General features: G+C 40.4%; 2 protein-coding genes across 6 annotated transcripts; one reads left to right on the forward strand and one right to left on the reverse strand.

The window, feature by feature from the left end:
* The first annotated feature begins 891 nt into the window (after window positions 1–891).
* On the forward strand, window positions 892–8,280 carry tmem161a (transmembrane protein 161A). Its single transcript, XM_049588832.1, has 11 exons — window positions 892–1,003; window positions 1,561–1,664; window positions 1,752–1,835; window positions 2,082–2,173; window positions 2,392–2,548; window positions 2,730–2,945; window positions 3,117–3,260; window positions 3,811–3,924; window positions 4,038–4,212; window positions 4,336–4,432; window positions 5,195–8,280. The coding sequence occupies exons 1-11, from the start codon at window positions 1,001–1,003 to the stop codon at window positions 5,497–5,499; spliced, it is 1,491 nt and encodes a 496-aa protein (XP_049444789.1). The 5' UTR covers window positions 892–1,000; the 3' UTR covers window positions 5,500–8,280.
* Window positions 8,281–11,028: 2,748 nt separating this feature from the next.
* Window positions 11,029–26,798, reverse strand: mef2b (myocyte enhancer factor 2b). 5 transcript variants are annotated; one of them, XM_049588835.1, is made up of 10 exons: window positions 26,529–26,798; window positions 26,363–26,444; window positions 22,487–22,567; window positions 20,801–21,004; window positions 20,483–20,611; window positions 20,068–20,257; window positions 18,542–18,690; window positions 18,280–18,394; window positions 16,148–16,259; window positions 11,029–14,833 (listed from the first exon to the last, which is right to left on the reverse strand). In XM_049588835.1, the coding sequence occupies exons 3-10, from the start codon at window positions 22,538–22,540 to the stop codon at window positions 14,521–14,523; spliced, it is 1,266 nt and encodes a 421-aa protein (XP_049444792.1). In that variant the 5' UTR covers window positions 22,541–22,567; window positions 26,363–26,444; window positions 26,529–26,798; the 3' UTR covers window positions 11,029–14,520. The 5 variants fall into 5 exon arrangements, with proteins under 5 accessions (XP_049444792.1, XP_049444791.1, XP_049444793.1 ...); XM_049588834.1 differs by having other exon boundaries at window positions 26,358–26,444; XM_049588836.1 differs by lacking the exon at window positions 26,363–26,444.

The following is a 26,798-nucleotide window of genomic DNA, read 5'->3' on the forward strand; positions in this document are numbered from 1 at the left end:
TTTGTAACATGAAATTATTCTATTCAGTGCTTTTACTGGTTTCAATCACCTGGTGCATTTGTTTAATAGAGAAAGAGACCTCTTGACGTAGGCCACATCTTCCTAAACCTTACAGACTTCTCCTTTTAAGATAAATACATGCATTTTTTACTACAGACAGCACAAAGACATGAGTGTCTTTTACTGCCTTGTGCTTGAATAATGTTCAGTTCTTCTTATTTCAGGTAAATACTGACCTTAAACAAAAATTTGGATTCAAGAATGTTTTGCATTCAAGAAAGTGCATTAGAGTTTTTCCCTCCTGCTCTCAGTGTCCCATGTGACACATTTGCAACGGAAAAACAAGGTCTAAAATATCAACATAATTTATATTGTCAGTCCAAAGCATGGCAGACACAAAGGTGTTCATAGTGGTCTATGGTAGTAGCTGAATTAGTAGTTGTAGCAACAGAAAAACGGAGGCATACATTAATTACTATTAATGTTGTTCTTTTTTTAAAAGTAGCAATGCCAAAACATTCATAGTAGGTAACTGTCCTTCATTAAAAATGTCAATAAAGTCAACACAATTTAGTAACAAGCACGTTAACCTGATTGCAGTGCCTGAATGCATCACCAGCTACTGAGAAGTTTAATATTTTCTCTTACCTTGTGTTTTCAATGTGAAATCAGCCCAAATCAAGTTGAAAAGTCACAAATAATTGCAGCAGTCCCATAAACGCATGAAACACAGTCTTACAGAAACTTAAAATAAGCACAGTACCTCAGTAGCTAATGTTAACGTACTTTACTTACCTTCTCGAAGCAGCATCTGCGGGTAGAAATTACAAGTTTTCCAATTTACAAAGCTTTCGAGGAGCACCTGAAGGCATCGCGGGACTCCACTACTACATCCGGGACACTCAGCAGTTTCACATGTCAGTTGGTTCAGCTGTCCAGACTTTCCTACATGTGAAGAAGCTACTCTGGTTTTAACCACGTCTTCCTTTCGAGAGAAGAGATGGTAAGTTAATTCACACACCACTTCCCTGGCAGGTAGTTACCACTCTTAACAAGCTGTTGTAAAATTCGCTAGCGAGCTCATTTTGCTTGTATTGGTTGCTATGAGAGCTAGTGTGCTAATGCTAGTTAGCTAGCTGGCTAACGGTTGCAGCAGCAGCACTGACAGGTGGTGAAGTTTAGCTAAATTTAGCTCGATAGCCATTTGCTAACTTTCATTCATTTCACAGGAGCTTTCAACACATTCTGTGTTTAAGGTCGTTGAACTGAGTTTATCTCTTGTTAGTGTTAGCTTGTTAGCATGGTGTTTGGCTTTGCTTCTACCGCAGCCTGTGATATGTGGACTAACTTAACTTTGGTACAGCAGAAACTGCCTGTTCTTGAAACTTTCCTGGGTCTGTGTGCCGAGTCAACTTGAAATGCTGTCTTGACTGACTGTCACAGTTGCAGACAGGGCATTGCATTACCTACTGTCACATAACGGTAGCTGTTGTCATGCCCAAAGATGGGAGCTGTACAGTTGGATCTCTGACTGAAACATGTGTGTGTTTGCTTTGACAGGCGCTGATGGGAATTCAGCTGGTGGTCAGCTTGCTGGCTGCCAGCATCATGCAGAGGATGGCTCCACATTGCTCATTTGCACGCTGGCTCCTCTGCAATGGAAGGTACTATCACTCACATAATCAAGTTATACATTATACACATAATATACTGTGCACTGTATACACACATGTGCCTGTTGTTCCTTCCAGTCTGTTCCGGTTCAAACACCCGTCAGAAGGAGAGCTGTGTGCACTGGCTGGGAAGCAGATGCCCAAACAGACCAGGAGAGACAGGTGGGAGTGGGGGGAGGGTCTGATGATGCAGAGAGTTGTCACAACAAAGCAGTCTTTGCACCCTCTGCAACAGGTTTACTCAATCGCCAGTTCTGTCTGTACTTAACTTCTGAACATAAAATGGCTGCTCCAGACAATCTGGCCTTTTTGTCTTTCCGTTTTTCTTCTTGTAAAACTCATAAATGGCAGATAGTTTTGTTTCTTTGTGTGTTGTTTTATCATGCATCTTCTTTGTTTGATTTCTAGGAGACAGAATGGAGAGTCCAAGCCTCTCACTGTGCCCAAAGACATCGACCTTCACCTGGAAAAAGCTCCAGTCAACACCATTGACGCTCTGGGTAAAACAAACACTCCTTTATCTTTATCACAGTGACATTGTTCCAAGTACAAACGCTGCTCAAACTCAGCTATTGGCTCACAATGCATTTACAGTATTTACATTTCTTTCAAGCCCCTGCCTCAAAGCAATGTATGGGTTGTACTTTTAATTAGCAGGTACAGCACAAAGAGTCTTCTGAGCCTACTAAGGTTTTTTTGTTGTTGTTTCTACTTTCAGTGCTGCGTTTCTTCCTGGAGTACCAGTGGCTGATAGATTTTGCAGTCTATGCAACAGGTGTCTTTCTCTTCACTGAGTGCTACTACAGTGTTGTAGATGCCAGCAAAGAGGTCAACATCGGAGCCATCTGGTGTGTCTTGACTGTTCTCTTCAGTCTGTATCCTTCAACTGTCTTTGTCAGAATGTATGCTAATGGTAAAAAGTTATATAAAAAGGCTCTTATCTTTTAGAATCAGTCAGTGAACTAAAGATAAAGTAGCCTACTATACAGGGAGTCTTGGACTGGATGCCTGCTACTATTTCCCCTTCTACGTTTTCATTTAACCCACAACCCTCAGAAAGACCCTTCACACTCTGATGAGCCACTACTTCCGCTCTGAAGAGGGCGGCGAGCGCTCTGTGTGCCTTGCCTTTGGCTTCCTGTCTCTGCTCGTAGCCATGCTGGTGCTGGTGGTCAGAGAGGACTACCTGGAGTTTGGCCTGGAGTCGGGCTTTTCCAGCCTCTTTGACAACTTGGAAATCTTTGCCAAACAACAGGGCTACGCCGACTGGTCGTAAGTATCTGCTCCTGCAAAGACAACGTGTAAATGAAACACTACTTTGTTGTCTTAAAGGGGAAGCTGTCAATTTAATATTTATTGACATAAGTACTGTTAAACAGACTTGAGAAATTTCGGTGCTAGATGCAGCATAATATATTTGGTTATTGTTTTGACTCCCTTCAGAATCCCAGTGACCAAGCTGACCGTGAAGCTCGGTCTGGCTGCTATCTGTGCTTACATCGGTGCCCTCCTGGCCTTCCCTGGACTGCGACTGGCTCAGACTCATCTAGACGCTGTACAGATGAACTCAGATCGCCCACTCATTCAGTAAGAACTGATGTATTTATTACTGCAACAGACAGTGTACTCCATGCCTTATTAAAACAATAAATTAGCAGTATTTGCTGTCTTATGCTTAGTTCACACTACACGACTTTAGCCCTGATTTTCCACTCACCAAACGTTTCTGGAGCTCCCTGACAAAAGCCTCAGATTAGAAGCTGAGGGGCTCATTAATGCATCGCAGACACTTCCTGATATCTAGTGTGCTAAATATCTGGACCTGTCGGAGACTTTGTTGGCAAGCTAAAGGCAATGAGAGCACAAGACATGGGTTGAGGACAGAGACAAGCCTACTAACTTACTTAGTTGGAACGCTACTTTGTCACTTTGTAACTGTAATATTTCATAGTTAGCACGCACCTAACCCTGGGTTGGTTTGACCCGGGCATCACATGACGTACTTGCATTTGTCTGAAACAACTTCAGGACTCCCTATTACGAGACAGTTGTGTCGTGTGAACAGTACAGCGATCTGATGACTTTGAAAATCTGGTAGTGTGAACTTAGCGTTAGATGTCTTTACTGTTTCCTGCAGGATTCTGCTGCACATGAGCTTCCTGTCTCCAGTCATTGTGTTGATTCTGTGGGTGAAACCCATTGCAAGAGACTTCCTGGCCAATGCACCCATGGGGAAGACTTCTGTCACAATGTGAGTGCACTTAAATAATCTCTCAGTTCTCTCAGGAGCAATGGCCACTAAATGTCCTCCAAATGGCAAATAGTGGGAATTTTCCTGATCTTCTCTTGATCTCACATTTGCAGAGTTCCCAGTGAAACATTTGACAGCATGCGTCTGTGGATCATCGTGGTGTTGTGTGTGCTGCGGCTAGCACTGACTCGTTACCACCTGCAGGCCTACCTCAACCTGGCTCAGAAGTGGGTGGAGCAGATGAAGAAGGAGGCGGGACGTATCGCTGCCATTGACATCCAGAGGAAGGTCAGATATTTGAACAGTGAAGGGCTGAACATCTGAAATTTTACATAAAGAGAAGGTTTAATGGGCAGTAAAAGAGTGAAAACTCCTTAATTGTAAACTGAAAATAAATGTGTTGTTTTTCAGGTCACACGGATCTTTTGCTACCTGACTGTAATTACTCTCCAGTATCTGGTTCCTATCTTTCTCGTCCTCTTCTCCACACTGGCACTCAAGGCACTAGGCAAGTAAAATACCACCACCACCACCACCACCACTACAATCACTGTATTCAGTGGCACCTGCCGAATGAGGGTAAATTGTAGTAGTTATGTGTAAAATCGTCACGCTATTCGCCACTGTAGCAGACAGAGAAAATGCACAATAGAAAGACCTGTTTAGTAACACTGTTAATATATGATTGGATAGAGCTAAACATTTAAAACTTGCTTGCAGCTGCTTTAAAAAAGCGATGCTATTGGCCGTACAACCTGATTCGTTTTGATTTGACAGTTGAAGTTCACTGAAAACTAATCAGTAACCATCAGTAAAAACATGAGTACACACACAGTCCCACTCATGAAGTAATCAACTAATTGTGGAGAGTTAGATGAGAAGATCAATACCACTCTCATATCTGTCTGTAGCCAGCTAGCTTAGTATACATTTTGGAAATGGGGAAACAGCTTTTTTTCCAGTATTAAAACATCCAGCACATATTAACACCCTCTAATTGTACTCTGGTTTTACTACGGATTAAACAAAAAAGACATACTGTGTTAATCAGTGCACTTTATAGATGCTGGTAGGTGGATTTTGTCACCTTTGCCGAGAGCCGGTTTAGCGGTTTCTAGCCCAAGTAGCTAACTAGCTGCAGCATAACAAGCATAGAAGCATAACAAGTGACAGTTTCTATCAGCGGCCTGCTGTTAATTTTTTTAAAATTTTCCTCCCAAGTTGAGCGCTAAAATCTAAATATTGACTGATCTCTCTACTGATCTTGTAGGAGACTTCTCCTGGAGAGCTGGTGCAGAGCAGACCCCCGGGGTGACACCAGCACTGGTGATGCCCACAGCAGCACCCGTGCTGCCTGGTGGCCTCGATGAAGATGAAGAGGGGGTGGAGGATATGGAGGAGGACATCCAGGCCACAGTTGCACATCTGACAGAGGCCTTCACAGCGCTGCGGTCCGTCCTCACTCCGCTGTTCTTCCGAGGTTTCTTTGCCTTCCTGACTTGGTGGGTGGCTGCCTGCCAGGTCATCAGCTCTCTGTTTGGCATCTACTTCCACCAGTACCTGATGCAGAACTAACTGAGTGAAACAGAGTGCCGTGCTGTTCTGCCTGCAATGCAGCCCCGGACCCCTCCGTCTGCAGGTATCCTTTGCAACAGCATAACAACATCTGAGGGGACGTTTTATTAAAACACAACTGCAGACAGAATGCACCTTGTTTGTGGCTGTAACAGAAGTTTTGTTGAGAGGAGACAGATGATGGACACTGCCTGTCTGTTGCAATATCGGCTACTTTGTTGCCCTTATAGTTTTTGTGACCAGCAGGCTACTGGTATTTATAACACATATGTACAGAGACAACTGGGGTCTGTATCACAAAGCAAGTTAGTCTGGCTGTCTTTGGGCGACCTGGTGTCACTTAATCTAAGCAATTCTTCATATCGGTATCACAACGGTGGCTCAGTTAGCTCTTGGTTTACTCATCCAGCTGCGGGTGCGTTCATGTGAAACAGGCAGAGTTTTTAATTACAGGCAACATAAAAAAAACTTGAGTGGAGAACTTAATATGACACAGATACCCACAGGGAAATTAGGTTAGCGTGTTAGCAAAAGGTGATTTTCAGCAAAGTAGAATAGGATCAGAAGCTTTAGAAGTAATCTCATCTCCACATTTTCCTGGTTTGGCTTAAACAGGATTCCCTCGGTCATGGAATTCCTGGAGAAGTTATGATGTTAGGAAAACTGTTTTCCAGGCCTGGAAATGGTTTGTAATTAACGGAATGTTAAGGAAAACGTTTTGAAAAATTCCTAAAACATGTCTGACGTTATGTGAAACACGTACCTTGTAATCTAATTTAATTTAAGATTTAAAACCTAGTGCTGCGTAATGACCCGTAATGTCACTAGTATCATGTGATACACACAGACCACACCAGCATCGTGTCATTGCCATCGCCACTCACCCTGTCAAACGTGCTGTCACATGAGGAGTGAAAATGGAAAATGCTGAAAAACTTTAGCACTGATATTTAAGCCACCTAAGATATGTAAATATTCACTGTCAGTGTAGTAAATGACTGAACGAATGACCGAAACTACTGATGCAAAGCTAACGATGCTGCAATAATGTTAACAGCCGTGTAGAACAGAAGTCGTCTCAAACTAAATCTCAGCCTGTAGATCAAACCGTATCAAAGATGGAACGCCAATATTCAGCCACTGTGTGGGGTCATTGATTCGCTAGGATAGGGGAAGACCAAGGTTTAAATATCATGTACATTCAGGTTCAGGCAAGGTCGCAAAACAACGAGGCGAACATTTGTTTAACAGGAAATTAACTCATACAAACTTGCTAAAGTTTCAAATCATACCTGTGTTATCTTCTTCGAGTAAAGTTAGCAAGTGCTAGCAGTTTGCTTATTCGCAAATGCCCGGGAAGTGCGTGTTTGATAATGTATATCTGTATCTCTGTAATGGCCCATCTATTATATCATTCAAACTTTAATTAATCTATTATTTCTAAGCTAAACAAACCGTTAGTACTATTATTGGAACTCAACATATCCTCAGGCCCCTGGTAGCTTCATATTCTTAGACCCCAAATTTTTCAGAATGGAGGAGGGGGTATGACTTTCCAGAATCTAACTCTCTTGAGCAGCTGTGACGAAGGCCTACATATTTTAAACTGTGTAAGCTCACCTGGTGGAAAAGGCGCTGCATGTGCAAAGGCTTTGTCCTTGCTGCAGTGGCCACACTTTCACTTCCAACCTGCGTCCAAGTGCTGCATCCTGTCGTCCCCCATCTGTCCCCGTTTCACACTAACAACTGTCCTGACGATTAAAGGCAAAAAAGCCCGAAAAAATATCTATAAAGAAGCTGAGCCAGCTTTGTGATTCCAGAGGGGAAAATCGAGTTAAGCCCAAAGATATCCAGCTAACCCACTAATCTCTGTTTGTGATACAGGCCCAGCTTCTTCTGCAACTTCTCAGATGTATCTATGCCAGTGTTACCTGAATTGTTCTTAATAGAACACCACTGAATGCTGCATTTAAGATGTTTAATTGGTACCGGGGTAAGTATTAGTGCTTAATCCCTGTGTAGATAAGACGTTTTTATTTTTGTGAGGGACTCTTTGTCCTTAAGGAACCGATTCAAGAGTGCTAAATGGTTTTTGTTATCTTTTTTCTGCTGTAACGTTTTGATTGCAAATACGTCGTAGAGCTTCTGATCCATCCTGTAGAATTAAACGCAGCTTAACGTAGAAACCAAACTCTGGTTGTGGCTGCGTGTCGGCCAAGAACTGAAGAGCTGTCGCTTTTATCTAAACCTTCAGTATTCCTAAGTGCCTGGGAGCTCAGGGGTTTTGAGTCAGTTTTAAAATCTCCTTCCTCCCTGATAATATGTTTTTAGGACGAATGTGTTGATCGATTAGAATAACACTCCAAACCCATTTCTGTTTTTCCTTTTTATATTCAAACACTACTTTTAGTTGCAGTGTCTTAATTAGCTCACATCCGCTTTAGTTTTGCTGTTGTTATTGCCAAGTAGTCACGTACCTGTAAGATTAATCAGCTTATTTTGAACCTTGCGTCTGTGGATTTTATTTATTTATTTATGATACATTGCCTCAAATAACTTTTGTTATTTAGAAATGCTACAGACAATGTCAGTCTGTACATTTTATGATTTTTTCGTGTGTTTTTTTTTTTAGATAGTGTATCTGAATTTAATGCGCTGAAATCATTATACTGTGAACTTCATGTTGCTTCGTGAGATTTTCTGAATGCATGGTGTGCAAACTTTTGGCTGTAACCTGATCGTTTTTGTTTGTGTGGCTCAATAAAACATTTATTATTTTCAGTCCCATGTCAGTTTGATGTTCCCACTTAATTCTGCTCTCCCTCGAGGAGCGTGGGAGATGCCAGCGATAAAACATTTCTCTTTAAAAGTCGCTGCTCCAATTGACAAAAGACATCATGCATGACAATGGAGTGTCTCGCCGCTGTGCCGGGTCCTGATCTCTGACCCCGAGCCTCCTGAGAAGATCATTCTTTAATCACTGATAATTACTGTGAACCCGATGCCCCTCTGCAGTCTGGGAAGAAATATTGTTTGTGGATGTCCAACTTGGCCACAGGAGCTGTTACATTTCCTGGAACTCGTCCAAACCCTCTCCCATTTGTCAGCGCAGCCTAAACACATCCAGCTTAGATTTATATGCTTTTTGACATTATCAAAACATTCAGATTTACATGCCAGTTGTGTAACAGTTAAGGAATGTGACCTTTTTTCACCAGAGCGAGGCTGGAGAGGCTCTTTGTCTGAAAGCTGACATGATTTATTGGCGATATCATTTGACTTCCACGTCCAATCAAAAGCCACAAAGACTCTCCAATTTCGGGAGGGACGGCCACCGCACTGGCTTTTTATGTGCGCTGGGACGTGCTTCACTGGAGGAGATCAATGATCACAAAGCCAAGTGAAGAAATTTGGAGCAGTTAACAATCCTGACGTCCCATATATTATGGCTGTTTGAGATTTAGCATTGGGATGTTGTGTATCATTAGCTGTGGCTGAAAAAGTAATTAAGTATATTTACTCTGATGATGATGTCATACACAGTTATTTTATTAACTTACTGTAAATAACTGATTTGTCTGACTTTATGATGTCTTGATACATTACTACTTGTTTTGTAGGATGTCCTTGAGGGTTTTGAAAGGCACTTATAAAAAACTAATTATTATTATTTCAGTTATTTTATTATTTATTTATTTTTATTTATTTATTTATTTATTAATCATTAATATTACTATGTTTGTTCTATTTTTATTTATTTGTATTATTATTATTATTATTATTATTATTATTATGAGTAGTAGTAATAGTAGTATTTTTATTTTTATTTATTAGTATTAATCTTTAATATTACTGCTATTAATATTTTATTTTATTAATTTGTTTATTATTATTAGGAGTAGTAGTATTTTGACTTCTATTTTCTTAATCATTTTATTTACTATTTTATTCATTCATTTATTAATCTTTAATATTGCTTTTATTATTATTGTATTTTATTAATTTGTTTATTATTATTGTTATTATTAATTTGGTTAATTATCATTATTGTTAGTAGTAGTGAGACAACTATTTTGTTTTTGATTTTAATTTTTACTAATTTATTTTTATTATTTATTCATTTATTAATCATTAATACAACTACTACTACTACTATTATATTTTTATTTATTTGTTTTATTATTAATATAAGTATTTATAGTATACGTAAGTACAGTTTTGAGTTACATGTTTTTATTTTTGTCTTTAAAGGCAAAAATGTATTTTTCACTTTGCTACAATTATTTTTTAGACAGATTAAGAATATTAACAAAAATATAAATCAATTAATTAATTATGACATATTATTTTATCTTAAACTGCCCAGCAGTATATAAATTAATTGAAATTATCTCCACCAGTTGCAATATTAATGTGACGTATGCATTTATTCATCACTAATTAAAATCCAGTATTAAAATATAAATTATTCAGAAATGTTCTGTATAATGAGTACTTAAAGTATATTTTAATGCTTATAATTGTGTACCTTTACTTAAAAAAATTTGTACGCAGGATTTTTTATTTTTTGTTAGATAAGTTAGTACTTCTTTCACCACTGATCAACGGTATTCATTTTTTTTTCTTGGCGATGATTTAAGACAATGTCCAGGAAAATGTTTCTGTCATGTTGAATATCCTGATTGAGGTTTACAGTCTGGGCTGTATGTTTGTAAGCAGCATCCCCACCCAGCATGCCCAGTGGTGCTGTGCTCCTCTCTGAGCCTGTCACAGGTCTGTGGGAGCGTCCGGCCTAATGAACTGAGAGGTGACAGGGTTGACATATCTATATAATCACATTAATTATGTGCATCTGTGCCGGAGGCCTCAGGCCCCCTCGGTCTGATCTGTGGACTGCAGCGGGCCAAGTCAGGCGGCCATGGCTGCATGTGGTTGCTATAGAAACCAGGATGTGTCTACATATGTGTGTGTGTGTGTGTGAGGAGGACCCAGACATGCCCTACAGACTGGGCCGGCCTGGTCTCAGGGGAGCAGACCAGACATGACCCCAGTGAGAGGCTCTTTTCATTTAGGGAGGAGAGACGACAGAGGAGGATCGGGCTCCTCTCTGCTGTTAGCTGAGATGCTCCATAGTGGCAGCATATATGAAAACACCCAGGCATAGTTACTGAGAGACAACCAGCTGTGGAAATGAACCTTTTTTGTGCCGAATGTATTTTATTTGAAGACATAAAGGTCTCCAGGCTTTTAAGTGGTCCATTCTTGTTCCTCTCGTTTGGTGGCTGCGTGGTGAGCTGCCTGACAGGGGCCAGACATGATAATGAGGGAGTGTGTGTGTTCAAAAGACGGAACGGAGGTGAATAAGACTAAATAAATGGACACATGAAAGCTTGATAGCCACACAGCAGACGGCTTTTTATATCTTCAAATTGAATGTACATGAAAAAAAAAATGTCACTACAGAGTAACATTTTTAAAGGAAGATGATAAACTAAATTTGCTTTGCAGAGAAAAAAAGCAGGACACAAATCAACGTACAAATCAAACTTTTTATTTAAAAGGAATCACAACAAATGTCAAATAAAAATCTGTCTTTGTTCTGTTAGTGAAGCATTCAGCAAACATATAAAAACACAACCCCAAAACATCAGAATACTGATCATTTGGTTCTTCATGCTGATATTAATCCACATAACTGCATAAAAAAGAGGAAAAAAGGAGCTATTTCCACAGCAGCACTTGAACTTGAAGACCTCCAACAAGAATCTCTGCAGAGTTTGTCATGATGGATTTGTCGCATGTGTTCAGGGTGAACCACTGAACCTGTGTCTTGTCACAGAGATTCATTAGATAATTAATCACCAACAGTTTAGGGCTGGTCCTCCCCTGATGGGCACTTTCCCATCCAAATCCAAATCCCAAATTTTAAGAAGTAACATGACCCCTTGTGGACAATAAGTGGAAGTGCATCCAAACCCAAATTCTGACTATATTTTGCTTTTTGCAGAACAAGTTGAATATGCAACTAAAACACACAGAAATCCAGTGCACAAAAATACAGTGCAAAGTACATTTACAGATAAAATGAAAACCAAACATTCCTCAATTTAAAAAAGAAAGTGGGTCTTTTAAATTTAATATCCTATGACTATAGACTCATTATTACGCAGTCTAATATATTTCTTAATATCATAAGACAACGATGGCAGTAAAGCTCCATGATATCTACAATATGCAATCACTAAACGAAGCCCTTCAGACATAATAATTTATGCTATTTTAAATATTACTTAAATTAAATTTGATGAACACATGTCGTCTTTGGCTGTTGCGGTATTTGATTGCAATGCATAGAGATAATATTTAAACACTTTGGTCTTTACTTGAAATAGACTGCCGTAACTTTATTGATGGGGTGAATTAAAATGATGAAACTAATATTATTTGGAGGAATAATACGATGAAAGCTTAGCTTATCCACAATTACAGTTTTACAGACATAGAGAGAAGCCGTTTTTGAAATCTTCCCGACATCATCCAAGTTCCTGAGAGACACTGACGCACAGAATTTTAAAGGATTAGAATTTTTTTGTCTTTAAACAATTCCCACATGTCCATGTAACGCAGACAGTTTTTTGGTTTTCTGTAATTCTTCCTCCTGTCCATACTGGCCATACTGAGCCTAATGTGATTCCACTGTACGGTAAGAGATGGGGGTCAAAATTCACAGTGAAAATGCACATTAAATCAATCTGGGGGTAACATGAAGCTTTGGCAGTTTTTAGTACAGCTTTCTCTCTTTGTGTTACTCTTTAAAACACTCTGACTTGCGTCCACATGACACTGTGCTCAGCATTAACCATCTGACTAGCCCTCCACTAATGTACTGAAACACAGAGTGGGCAAACATAATGAAGGAATTCCGTACTACAAACATTGCTGAGGCCTTGAATTTGCTGTGGATTTTGGGGACTCCTTAAAAACACGATATTTACCTTGACGGCCGTGGTTTTGCAGGATGCAGCAGTGCATGCTTTAGCAAGCCCGTCTCAGCCTGTGCTCTGAGTGCATGTTCATACTTTGTGTGACCTTTCTAAGAACGAAGAACAAAAATCCTGAATTATTTTGGTTTGATGGAAATAAGAAGGTGGACTGAGTGGCAAATCTGCAGGGAAGTCTAACGTTAGCTGTAGTTGAAGCAAGAATCAATGTCTGTGAAAACATGAATGCTTCATAAACATCTTGCCCCTGGCAGAACAGAAGGTCTGTACAATCAGCACAGTTTTAAGGTGGACACCAAAGATTAGTGTCACCACTTCAGTATCTGACTAAACATCTCCCCTTCTGTTCCTGAGATATGATGTTGAGCAATGGCCAGAATAAAAGTGTTTTTGCAGAACACTATGATCTCACAGGGAAGCTGACCTTTGACCTTTTGGATGTAAAACGTCATCACTTCATTATTTTATCTTATTAGTCATTCATGTGAAATTTTGTCATAATTAGCATACAAATTCTTGAGTTATGGTCAAAAATGTTTTGTAAGGTCACAATGACCTTGACCTTTGACCTTCGACCACCAAATTCTAATCAGTTCACTGCTGAGTCCATGTGAAATTGTGCCAAAGTCGAAGAAAATTGCTCAAGTTGTTTTTGAGATATCGTGTTCACGAGACTGGGACATACACAAGGGCACAGTGACCTTGACCTTTGACCACCAAAATCTAATCAGTTCGTTTAGTCCAAGTGAACGTTTGTGCCAAATATGAAGAAATTTCCTCAAGGCATTCTTAAAGAAATATCATGTTTACACGACTCGGATGTACAGACGTATGGACAGATGTATATACATCATATGGACGAACAGCCCAAAAACATAACATCTCTGAGGCATAAAAATCATCTCTGTTTGAAGTTACAGTTTTGTGTGTTTAATCTTGGGGTTAAGGCAAAGATTGATTTCATAAACAACTCTTTTATGTTACAGTTGTGTTATCCTATCCAAAAAGTGAGGACACAACCCATGAGACGAGAGCGCGCATCAGGCACAGACACATCGCTCTGTGTGACCCAGGATGTAAGGTGAAATACTGTGTTTTTAGGGAGTCCTGTGGATTTCATTCTCTGTTTCTTATATTAGAATATCATGATGAAGATATCTTTTCACTTTCAGTATGGACAGGAGCAGCAGTTACAGTGGACAAAAACATATTTCAGTGCACATATGGGCATGTGAGAACTGTTTAAAGACAATCTTGGAGGGAAAAAAGTGAATTCATCCTTTAAAATGTCCTAGTGTGTTTCAGAGAAGGCCAAGGCTCCAGTGACGGGTGATATCTAACTGGTTTCATGTGGAGAGATCATGTCAGTGATTTTGGGCTAAAGGCTAAAACATTAAAGCTTATAAAGCGAGAGGGCCATAAGGTGTGTGAAGGTTTACTGTACACAGAGACTAAGTGGTTCCTTCTGGCTGCTATGATGAGTCATGTTCCATCTGCCGTCTGCTTTTCACCGTGACATTTATACGAAGACGGTGAAATGTAGTTTGACAGGTATTTTTCAAACCTGGGTCGAACGCTGACGACCCCTGAAGCCGGATATGTACTCAGACTGGTCTGCAGCTTTGGAGAAATTCAGCTGGTCCCGATGTGCTGCTGTAGCTAAACTTCAGCAAAGTCACGGAACAAAACGAACACATTTCAAATTGTATTTTTTGATTCACATTTGCTCCACACAGAAAACTAAACCTAACCAAACAAAAAGCAAATGTCTGTATGCATCTGTCTCCTCGTGGGATCGATCAAGTGATGCAGAGAAAATTCTCCATCGCCCAGGAGAGACCAGCTCTGAGTGAGGAGACAAAGAGAGGCGTTCCTCTCTGGGATGACGGGGACAAATCGACCCCATCTCGCTATCTTCTGTGTTATATATGTGTGTATGTGTGTGTGTGTGTGTGTGTGTGTGTGTTTTGATGGAAGATAGCTGATTGAATGGGAGATGGTGTTAGACTGCAGCAGCCAGCTATCTCTGCCACCCATCACTTATCTCTAACTGCCTGAGCGGCTGCCCTCCTTCCTCTTCGTCTTGTGGGTAGCCGGCTTTGGGAAACTCCTTCGCCTCATTGGCCGGACGGGCTTCTGGAGGGGTTTGGCGAGCCGAGTCGGGGTTACTCATTGGAGAGTGCTGCCTGAGGTGGTGTAGAGGAGGGGAGGTGGGTGAGGACATGTGCTCAGGAGAGCTCCGCTCCAATTTGATGCTGAGGTTGAGGGAGGGCAGATGTGGAGAGGTTGAGGAGCAGGACTGGGAGGGGAAGGAGCACCCTCCGCTGGACATCCTGGAAACAACAAGACAAAAGAAATGTCTGGGTTAAAACATGAGTTCTGCAGTTATAGATAATTAAAAGCCAAATTTGATGCATTAAAATGAATAAAAAGACAAATGTGAGATTTTCATCCAGCTTCATGATAATGATAAATATACTGGCTTCATATAAACAACATTAAGCAAAATGTATTTATCATCTATTACATTTATTATATTTTACTTATTTATTTAAAAAAATATTTGTATCGTTTTTTTTATTATTATTATGTACTAACATTTAATTTCCATTTATTGTTGTTTTCTTTCTCTCATTTTTCTGTTTATAGTTTACATTCCTTTTTTAAAAAACTTGTCAACTGTCAAATGTATTTCAGTATTTTATTCTACTTCTTTTCTTTTGATTTTCTCTTATTTTATTTTTTAATTGATTTTATTTTAATGTATTTTGTGAATATTTTATCTTTTTTCCTTTTTATGCATATATTTTATATATCTATCATCTATTACATTTATTATATATTATGTATTGTCTATTATTTTTAATAAATACATTTATAATTTTTATTTATTATAATTTATCTATTTTTTATTAATTATGAATTATTATGTACTGACATTCATTTTCCATTTATGGTTATTATCTTTCTCTAATTTTTCTGTTTTTACTTTACATTCCTTTTTAACTTGCATTCCAATATTTTATTTTTATTTTTTCTTATTTTATTTAATTTTCATTGATTGATTGATTGATTCTTATTCAGTGCATATATTTGAATTTTCTATTTATCATCTATTACATTTATTTATTATGAATTTATTATGTGCTAACTTACTTTCTTTTTCTCATTTTTTTATTTTACATTCCTTTTTTTTTTTAACTTTTATTCTATTTCAAATGTTTTCCAATAACTTCTTATTCTTTTGATTTTGTCATATTTTATTTTTTCATTAATTTTTTATTTATTTTTTTCTGCTCTTTTATGTGTCTGTTTTTCACTCCATTTTCTTTAATTATATTTATTTTTTCATAAATTTTCTCCTTTTTCTTTGTGTTGTTCTTTCTGACTTGCTGTTGCAGATGTCAGTAATTTGTTCATTGTCTTCTGAAGCCACATATATGATTGCCATCATATTGAGATATAACGTGATATTTGTTAGTGCTGTTTTGCGCCTGATGAAGATCTGATCGATCGAAATGATGCACAGCAAGAGTGAATTAAAAAAACATTGCTGGAGCAAAGAACAGTGTGTCGATTCAACTTTCTGCCATGATTCCATATTTTATCCCCACAGAGGGTACCATATTGCACATTAATATCCTTACCCTGGGCCTATATGAGGCCCATGGGGCTCCTGAGGCGGCTGTGCTGGCTGCCAGGGGTTCACTGCTCCTCGCTGTAGACTAACAGAGTGATAAAAACCAGGCTGGCTGTACTCTGCAAAGAAAGATATGATTTAAAAGATGACATAAACAGAGTAGACTTTAATAAACCAGAATCTGTGAATGACAGGACAGATTATCTTCATTAGAAGAGCATAGTTTGACATTTTAGGAAATACAATTGTTTGTTTTCTTGCTGAGAGCAGATGAGAATACTGACATCACTCTCATGTGTGTACTGTATGAAGCTACAGCCAGGAGCTGATTAGCTTAGCTTAGCTTTGCAGGGAGAATTGTTTGTTTAATCCATACAATCCGGAGTTATGTGCAGGACTACTTCTTGGACGGGTGTACTGACTTTTTTAGCATCTTGAGGCCACGGTGACTTTGTCAGCAACCAGCAAAGACTGCAAGAGGTCACAGCCCAGAAACAGTGCGGCACAAAACCCCTGGTAAAGCCCCAACTTGTTGCTTTTGCATCTGGATGTTTGTATTTATGTCGATAGGCAGATTGTGTTTCCTTTGAACACAGCAAAGCTAACTTTTTCCTCCTGTTTACACCAAGTGGCAACAGCCGTGGCTGGAAAATGAATCCCACATGGAAGTGCCAAAAATTGCAGTTCCTCGAATGGCCACTTGAGGCTGGCTCCAGAAGTGAGTCAATCCCCAACTTCACAGCAGAACAAAAAAAAACAGTTTTGGTCTCTACAGCTCATTTCCCCCTTCATGCCATCTGTACAGGGATATATTTTTAACGCACTCATTTACATTTTACCAAGGCTTAAAGTTACACAGAGTTAAAGGCGGGCCACTTTGAGTGACAGGCTGTGTGACGATAGTATCCTCAGCTTCTCAGTGAGATCGACCCCTCACTCCTCCACAGCACCACACTGTAAACCCTAATTCGCTCACTCAACTTTACTTTTTTTTTGGAAACAGCTTGCTTTAAGTTTAACACAGTACAGTAACATAAATGTTTTGACTACGTCAGACACAAAATAAATGTGTCACATGACCCTTGCCGACAGGAATTTTATGTCAGTTTAACGTAACTTTTTTGTTGTCGTTGTTTGAGCATTTAATTCTGTCATAGGAATATAAAACCACTGAGTACATATTTTACAACAATTTATTTAAAAATGTTATTTAACTGTGAAAATGGTGGCAAGCTTAGGTTTCTCAATAACTAAAATACAGACAAGAGATGGATTCTGATCTAAGTTATGCGTTTTATTTCACCTCAGACCATCTTTAGGTTACACATCCTAATATCCACACAGGCATGATGTCACTAACTTTGTATACGACTTAACTCATGGTGCAAAATGTCTTTTACCACAACATTAACTGTAGCCCATTAGAACCACTGTGAAATACATAAACATGGTTCACTGTGTCACGGGTAACATGAGTGATTTAAACACATTTAAACACAGTGTTCTTCAGGTTGAACAGGTTGTCTCATAGCATGCTGGGAAATTCCACCCATTTAGCCCAACACCCCACAATATGTGCGCAATGATAGTGTTGTTTCTTAGCCTTAAACTACTTTGGTGTAACTGACTTTATAAATTTCAGTCAGATTAACTCAAAACTAAGAAACTGTTGACTTAAGAGTGTTAAGGAAGCTTTTGTGTCAGGTGAACATAAACTTTTTATGTTATTTTGACAATCCGGGGCATTTGTGTAGACTTAACATTAAAATTTCATGTCATAGATGAACTGGGGTTTACAGTGCCTCTCGTCCAAAGCATGGTCACTGCTGGCTCCACCAAACCAATAGATGACATCACGGTGGATAAGTCCATTATTTTCACAGTGTACAGTCGCAGCGCTTCTCATTTTTGCTCTTTGGTGTTTTTGCATGTGCTGGTAGACAGATATTGTTTCTTCTGGACACAGCGAGGCCAACTGTTTCCCTATTTACCATCTTTATGTTAAGCTAAGCTAAGCTAAGCTAACTGTTGGCTGGCTGTAGCTTGATTATTAAAAGACGTGACAGCAGTATGAATCGTTTCATCTGACTTTCAGCAATAAAGCAACACCACAGAATAGATGATACACTGCAGACATACCAGAGGCTCCAGGAGAGGGGAGGCCATAGCCGCCCAAACTGTGACCCAGCAGCCCTGCCTTCCCCATGGCTACCATGGAGCTGCTGCTGTGCAGACCCTGGTACAAAACCCCCCTCTGACAAACAGGGAAGAGAAATAGTTGAAGTGAAAATCTCAAGTTTGTAGTGATGGAGAGACATCATTGCATGCATGAAATGTGCATATCATATGTGTGAGAAGTGCCGCTGTGTGCAGATAACACTGGATAGTAACAATCACTTACAGCGGAGCTGTGGTTAGCACGTGTGGCCCCCATGCCCTGATTAGCGGCCTCCCCGCGTAGGTTCTCACTGCCCAGGTTCAGAGGAGGTGGGCTTTTCATGTCCAGAGCTCGATTCAGGTTACCATGTGAGAACATAGAGTAGCCGATACCTGCACAGCGAAAGAAAGGAGCAGGAAGTGAAAAGAGATGTGAGCTTGTTTCACTTACAGAGAAATAATTTATTCTCTGTGATACATTCTTCACCTCGCGCTGTGTCTGCACACAAGTGTGATAAAAATCAACTTCTTCTTTTTTAGTTTGACATTTGAATCGGTGTCTGATGTTTAAAGGACAAAGGACACGTTCATGTTCATGTTTATAATGTATCATCAGTGTATCGATGACCAGTCAGGATCCATTATGAACTAACTGTAAACATCAACGTCAATTATGCGAAAAACACTTTTAACACATCTAAAAAAACACTGCTAGTGATCAGTCTTTCATGACATCATAGGGCGCTCAAATAGTTAAAGGCTGTAAGAGAGGCTGACATGACTGGCAGGTGTGATACATTTTGTACAGAAACCACAGAACTGGTTACAGCCGCTGTTACACTGGTGGAGGGCCAGTTTCACAAAACAGACCAACTGCGTGTGTGGATTAGTGCGCACACACATGCACGTACACACACACTTCCTGTGAGTTCACAGCCAGTTGCACAGAAGGTCGACAGCACACATGTGAATTTTACAGCAAATATTTAGCAAGAAAAGCATTAAATGGATCATTGTGGTGAAGGGTTTGCATCTTCTTTTACAGAGAAGAAGGCTCACTGCTCAATATGGTAACAAATGCCAATGTGCAAATAATGAGCTGCGAATGTTTGAAGCCTTTGTATTAAGAAATATATTTTCAATTCAGTGGAGAGTTTTAATTTAATGGTAGCAATCACTTTCTCATAGGGAGTCACATTTTTCAAAATCATGTACATTTAATTTTGTAATGAAACTATTTTATTGGCACAGAGTCACGCACAAGTCAAATAACGGTACTGTAAATGAGTGTAAAGTACATTAAACACATCAAGGAAATTGGGTGGATGATATGGTTCACTTTAAACCTAAAATTTATCACATAAAGCAGTGGGTCCCAATCGGTGCATCGCGGACCAAAAGTGGGTTGCTGGTCTACTCTGAATGGACCACAATTGACACACAAACGTTTTAAGTTTGTAAAAAACACACTTTATTTTTAAATAGTAACTCTTCGGCACAGAGTTTTTATTTTGGAGTGTTGTTCCCTGCTGTAGAGTGAGTGACTAACGACTTGCCCAAATGCAAGTATGACGCCGAATGTATTAAACTGCGTGGACCTTGAACTGATGACTAAGGAGAAATCCGGACCACTTAGGAACCACTGATATAAAGTATACACACACAAATATGCATTATAATGATTTGTATAGGTTACTTTCAATAGTATGCATTGAAATTAAAATGACTCTAGTAATGTTTCATACAGTAGGACCAGCCAGGTGTGCTCACCTGAGTGTGGAGACATGAACGCAGTGTGTGCATGTGGCGCAGCAGGGCTGGCAGAGCCGGGTCTGGAGCTCAGAGATTTGAAGCCCGGAGGTCTGTGGGAGGCCGTGCTGGATCCAGAGGAGTTGGGGAAACCGTTCTCACAGCCTGCAGACACCAGGAACTGGGCCTCAGGTGAGAGGAGGGACGGGCCCTGAAGAGTAAAATCCATAATAACAGCGAGAACAAAAAAGAGTAAAGAAAATGTCAGGATCATAATGTGTCATTTTGAGCTGTTTTATGTCATTAAATGAGGAGAATTAGAAAAATCCACATTAAAACACGTCAGGACAGCTCAGTGTGTGTGTGTGTGTGTGTGTGTGTGCTCATGCTTGTGTTTGTGGTGACTGTGCAATAGCAGAAGTGCATGTGGACTGACATAGAAGCGTTGGCGAGCCACAGAAAGATCCATGCCCTCGCTCAGAGGATATTTGTCTGCAGCCACCTGCATGCTCTCCTCGCTGTCGAGCTCTGAGCCGTCGAGACCGAGGCCTTTCCTACGCAGGGTCTGATACAGAACAGAAAGTGCACATGGAAAATCACCCACAATGAAACCATCAAGCTGCAGGAAAGCAACATATGGAGCGTTTTCACCCAAAAGAATAAAATCTGCAACCTGATTTTCATTTTAATGTTATTTAATTGATGCTAAATCGTGCTTCACTGTCATTTCCTTTAATAACAGCATGCACGCTACCTCCAGTATGTCGGTGTTGGTGCGACTCTCGTGTGGCTCGCTGTACTCGGTGTACTTGAGCAGCACTTTGTCCATGTCTGTGCTGGCGTACTGGAACAGACGGTTGGTGCTGTTGAAGATGATGAGGGCGATCTCGCAGTCACACAGCACGCTCAGCTCATACGCCTTCTTCATCAGGCCAAACTTACGCTTGGTGAAAGTCACCTAAAAAACCACACGCAGGTTTGTGTCACATTTAACTTCAGACGGTAGCTGATGATTTAGAAGGACATATGCATCTCAAGTATTTAAATAAATCTTACAAATGTTTTGCGTAAGCATTACTGCAGGAGTGAGGACAACAACAGCAACAAATTACCAACTTGGATTAGCTGCCAAAAAATCAGCCCTTACACACCTTTTGTGTTATCGGTTTAATGATTATTTCTGTTTAAATATACCGCTGCTGAGGGTAAAAATATATTGCTTTTTTAAATGGAAAAGCACAACACACAATCCAAACTCGACGCTTGCAAATCGTACCAACAGTGTTGACAGTCAAGTACATTTATACGGCCTAGAATCACAACTTTGTCCCAGAAGGCTTTACAATCTTTACGGCGTACACCACTGTCTGTCCTCACACCCTCGATTCAGATAAGGAAAAACTCCCCAAAAAACAAACCTTATCGCCCAAAAACATTCAGTCCCAAAGATCAGATAAGAGAAACAAATTGCCAGCACTCTGAGCACACTTTAATGCGTTTTTCTTCTTGTCTGCACTGATTCCATGTGTGCGTTTGATGCGTTTTTTCATATATACCGATTAACATATTAATAGGTTATGAGCACGACGTGAACATTTCTGTCACGTTGCAGTATCGCACTGACATAACCTCAGTGTGTGGTGATGCCCAAAAAAATATATGTAACTTCTGGCTGTGAGGTGACATCAACATTACACTGTATAAATATATATATCATATATAATTTACCAGATTTATCTTGTATTTAACTGATAAAAAAACTTCCTGTACTGCACTGTACTGTCAAATACATCTTCCTTTTAGGCTTTAACCATATTTCCTCCTTCCAGTGTTGCTCTGTAAGAGTGTTCAGTCCATTTTGTGCAGTGTGAAAGAGCAAGAGTGCCATTACTGATCTTTTGGCCCTGAAGAAAATCTCAGTTTCACTGTTAGATCTTTCAGATTTTCTTACATGTACAGCAGCGGATCTTAATTCTCACGTCTCACTGATGGTGCATTTACACCTATTTGGCTCCAACTTCAATATGCAAGTCTGAACATGAAGCATGCATGGTGCCATTACTGTAAAATGAAACTACGATCACACAAGTGTCTCGTATCATTCCAGATATCATAATGTAACATTTCCTCCACAGTCTAGCAGTACTAAGAAATCACACATCACAATCACTACACACATTAGCCCTGTATGCTATGTGCCATCTTTACAAGGGCACAAAACTTATTTTCTACGCAAATCAGTTTAACAATGTGTGTGACTATTCAGCATGTGACAATTTTAGTCCAGGTTTTGTTGCATCTCCTGCACTGTCTGTGTATGCCTATGTACCGTTTCTATTCCAAACAGGCCTTAAAACGTGTGCAAATATTACTGAGGCAAACCCACTGTTCGTGTGCATTAAAGAGGTTATGGTATATATCTATATAAAATATTTCCTACCTGTCTGTTCCTCTGGTCTAGAATACGAGAAATTTGTATTTTCTTCCGTCCCATTTTTTCTGCTGTCTGACACTTGGACACCTGTAAAATAAAATATAACAGTGTTACAGTAGCTGAACACAACCAGGCAGTCATATTGGAGCAGTGACAACATCAACACATAAATACATTAAACATTTTCCTTCTCTAGTTTTAGGAAAACTAAAAATGTCTCGAGGGTCAGTCACATTTGTGCGCAGTTGCAACTGAACTAATGGTTTATTCTTGTTTACACACATCTACACTTTACAGTACAGTACTTTAACAGTACAATTATTCAATCATGCTCTCGTCACGCTTGTTAAATTCTGGTGGGAAAATGTCATCCATTTGGTTTAAGTGACTCAAGTCCCTTTCCCCTTGGTAAGGGCAGGGTGTTTATTTTTACCACCATGAGGCGATGCGGTCTAAAGTTAGAGCGGCCCTTGCCGGGCCAGCAGTCCACACAGTCTGACACCCCCACAATATGGGTTACCCCCGGGCCAGCAGCTCAGTGCTCGGCTGCGCCGCACGGCCCCGAGAGACAGGGTTAAAAATACAGCTGATAGTTCCTTTTAAAGGTTCAGCAGGCAATAGCTAAAAACCCAACAGTCAAAGGGAAAACGGTGTGTTTTTGAAAGATGGCTGACGCTAAAAGCCACCCACTCCTCTCTCATGCACAGACAGGTCAGAAAAGACATGGATGGATTGTGGTTGGCTTGAGAATGTCCATTTTTGAAACTCACACCCGCTGTTTTTCTTCGGTTTTTTTTCTTCTTGGTCTAGAAAACCCCCGCTCCTGTCCCTGCCCCTGACCATATACAGCTGGACACTATAGAGAAATCAGACGACTGAGGTTCTTTGCATTATTGGTAAAAGCCATGAAGTGAGTTTGATGCAAACTCATAAAAAACTAAATGAAATACATTCGTAGATTTGCTCTATGTCTGAATTGTCTCCATCTTACATTCCACTATGAGTCACACGACTACATGAAGCGGTGGTTTGACTCCTCTGACCTGATCATACAGCGCTTCTCCAAAGCCCAGAGCAGTTTTCACTGGTTTTTCCCCTTAATACTGGACATGTATTGGACTTCTCTATATTTAGTCCCCTGTCCCTCCTGATGGTGCCTGAGCGGATATGGCGCCTGCGTTCCCACGACCCCTAAAGTGCCCGCTGTCCCTCAACGTAAGCTTGGCACACAGGCATCTGGGGCATTTCTGGAGGAATCCACCTCTTTGCCCTCATTATTACCTTATAAAGTCCTGTGATATCCACTGTGCCGAATACGCTGCAGAGACAAGACACACCTCAACACTGACAGCTGCAGATAAACCCGTCACTGCCGCTGTCTCAACAGTAAAAACAGAGCACACTGCGGACAAGTAGCTCTCGCTTACGAGTAAAGGACCACAAAAGCCAGCGTTGGTTTGTCTAACTAACACCTCCACGCCACAAAGAATTGATCTCACGTCAGGTCAAGCCGTCTCTCAGAAGTGAGACCATTTATCCTCACATCAAGATTAATGGCGCTAATGGTGAGAGGAGAGGGAAGTGGGACATGTGTTCTAAACAAGGCAGAAAGATCTTTATCTCAGGGGTTTTACAGAAAGTTCCTCTCCCCCTTCAGATATAAGCAAAACGACGGGTATCACCGCCCTGTTAAAACACATGACTAGCTTGGTAAATATAGCTACACCTCCAGCCAAACGGCGTGGAGTTTGCTATAAAACTCTATGTGGTTTGGTAGGTTTGTTGAAGACCTAAAGGCCGAGACAGGCAGGAAAAGCCTTGCCGGGCCTCACACATCAGCTAATTCTGGATGTTTTCCCGCACAACAACTGCCATTTGAGAGCACACCTACATGTGACGTTTATCTGTAAAGTCAACTCCTGAACATGCCACTGAGAACAGGTGGAAATCAAATAAACCTGCAGATCTTTTTTCGTTTTTACCTCTCAGTTGGTCTTAAAAGTGGCTTGATAACATATGAATGTCAAGCAGAATCTCTGTGTGTCCTGTAATAGTGCAATAATTGCACACATGCACACTTGCCCCTGGGTCTCACGCTTCTATGGGGAAACACAGCACCTTTGTCAGATGCCTTCCCAGAGGCGACACAGTGGAAAAAACTGAGCAAAGACACACACACACACACAGCAGCAGCAGCAAACCGTGGCCCTGCTCTTTGACATACCCCAGGAGCATCTGACTAATCACTGGGGACCTCACTTGGGAAAACAATGCACATGCAAAGAGAACTAAGAGCTTGACAACATCATTTTAATAAGTTTAATCAGTTCAAATGAGTGTATTGCACTGGTGGTTTTTCTTGCTGCTGTGAACTGTACGCATGAATGAGAAGGGAAATAAGTAGGGCATTTTGTAGAGTATTGGGGGTTCTGCTTCGATGGGTTTCTTTCCATGAGTCATTTCGAGCACGATGGCTTGATAATGTTTCAAAAACATGCTAAACATGTGTACGCACATTGGCCAAAGAGGCTAATGACTTACTCTAAGGTGGCAGAGCACGTTCCTGTGACAGCCAATCATGCAGGAGCATTTGCAGAGTTTGAATATGATTAAAATATTTACCAGATTAATCAATGGTTTAAGTTACGCGTGAGGAAAAAAGCAAAATACTACACGAATAACCAATTTTGTTAAGCCTTTAAGCATGTGTCTGCACCACTGTCTTGCCTCTGCTCCTGTGGAATATATTTTTCTATACATGTAAAAAGAAAAGCTGCACTATATACTGCAGTCATGTGGATGACACCTAAACAAGCTGGTGCGCAGCTTTGGTTTTGCTTTTTTTAAGTCATTTTAGTCACACCTGTGTTCATCACATCAAAGCCCCGTGTTATGCTGGTAAAAGGTGAAACCGGGGCCTAAAACTGGAACCAAAATTTGCACAAACTAACACATAAATCCTCCCAAACTGAAGGTAAAAAAGGGTGCTTCCCGAAGAATGTGACAAAGCAAAACTGAAACATAATTTAAGCAGAGAAAGCCTCGTTCTCTTTGTCTTCAAAGCTGCAGAATGCCATTTTAATATCAGTAAAAATAAATGTACGTTTGCCCATGTGTGCCATCTTCGGGGTCAGACGGTTCATGCGCTCATCGGGGCCTTTGCACAGTCATGGAGGAGAAATGTTTGTCTAATTTTAACAGGAGATAATTGAATTGCCTTGATACAGCCAGAATAGCAAGAGTACATGCAGTGTGCATGAGCGGAACATTTGATCTTTACGTAAAAAGAGAGACAAAAAAAAGTTTCTCAGGACTTTTTTAAAGTTGTTGCAAACTGTGAAGATGAGACACACCTTAATGACAACTCTGCTCTTTTAAATGAAGCAATAGCACATTATATTTGTATTAAAGAAGAGTCTTATATGTCCCCAAAACGTGAGTTTATCAATGCACATTTAGAGCTGAGCAGCCACAGGGTTTAAAAGGCAACAGGTTGAAGGGATGAGACAGATGAAGAGTCATGGGATGTGTCTACAAATCCTAAATATTCACTTTGCACTGCGAGATGTTCAAACCCTAAAAATAAAAACTGTAAAAATACATAGCTTAAAAAAATGTAAGCAGTTAATTAGGCCTAATAAATTGCTGACGTCATTCAAAATAGACCGTTTAAGAATAGCCTGTCTGTCCCCGAGTTGCCAAGCATCCCTGTCTAATATAGCCTCATCTATAGGCTGCGTTCAATGACACAGCAACAGGTACTTTACGCACAGCTGTGGCATGAATATGTTCACACAGGAAGGTTTAATAACAGAGGTGATAAAAAACTAAACGCACAAGCTTTAGAAAAACAAAAAAAGAACCAAAAACATCTCACCTCACCTGCTCTCGATCTCCTTCTGTCTGAGTTTCACGCGCCGGCTCGACACCAGACAAACAAACAAACAAACAGGAAAAGTCGCAGCTACAGAGGGATAAAAAACAACAACACAGAGATGTCTTAATGAAGTCTTGTGTTGTGTTGTCGCGCTGATGCAGAGATATTCACCTGGTGCACAAGTAGCGGATGGCTCAGGAGCGCTGCTTTCCAACAGCTGGCTGCTGCAGCCCGCCTCTCTCTGTCATCGTACACCGCCTCCTCAGCCGCGCCATTGGACACACTCCTCCGCCTCCCATCCGCCTTCAAACGCACCAGTCACTCAGAGCTGTCAGCGGGTTCACAACTTACACTACACGCAGTCTGTGTGTTTTTAATGTGCGAGGCTGCTAAAAATGATCCGCATTACAGAGAAGACTCCAACGGGATGGTAAGACTGTG

The sequence above is a fragment of the Epinephelus fuscoguttatus genome, linkage group LG10 (genome assembly GCF_011397635.1).
Source record: "Epinephelus fuscoguttatus linkage group LG10, E.fuscoguttatus.final_Chr_v1".
Classification (NCBI taxonomy): Eukaryota; Metazoa; Chordata; class Actinopteri; order Perciformes; family Serranidae; genus Epinephelus; species Epinephelus fuscoguttatus.

What these genes read in the sequence shown, in the direction of transcription:
- tmem161a (XM_049588832.1), top strand. An exon ending in TGGCTCCTCTGCAATGGAAG is followed by an intron (nt 1,665 to 1,751) that starts GTACTATCACTC and finishes TGTTCCTTCCAG; the next exon opens with TCTGTTCCGGTTCAAACACC. An exon ending in CAGGGCTACGCCGACTGGTC is followed by an intron (nt 2,946 to 3,116) that starts GTAAGTATCTGC and finishes GACTCCCTTCAG; the next exon opens with AATCCCAGTGACCAAGCTGA.
- mef2b (XM_049588836.1), bottom strand. Translation starts at nt 22,540, where the DNA reads ATGGGACGGAAGAAAATACAAATTTCTCGTATTCTAGACCAGAGGAAC. An exon ending in GTTCATGTCTCCACACTCAG is followed by an intron (nt 18,691 to 20,067) that starts GTGAGCACACCT and finishes TTCGCTGTGCAG; the next exon opens with GTATCGGCTACTCTATGTTC. An exon ending in GTGCTAACCACAGCTCCGCT is followed by an intron (nt 18,395 to 18,541) that starts GTAAGTGATTGT and finishes CCTGTTTGTCAG; the next exon opens with AGGGGGGTTTTGTACCAGGG.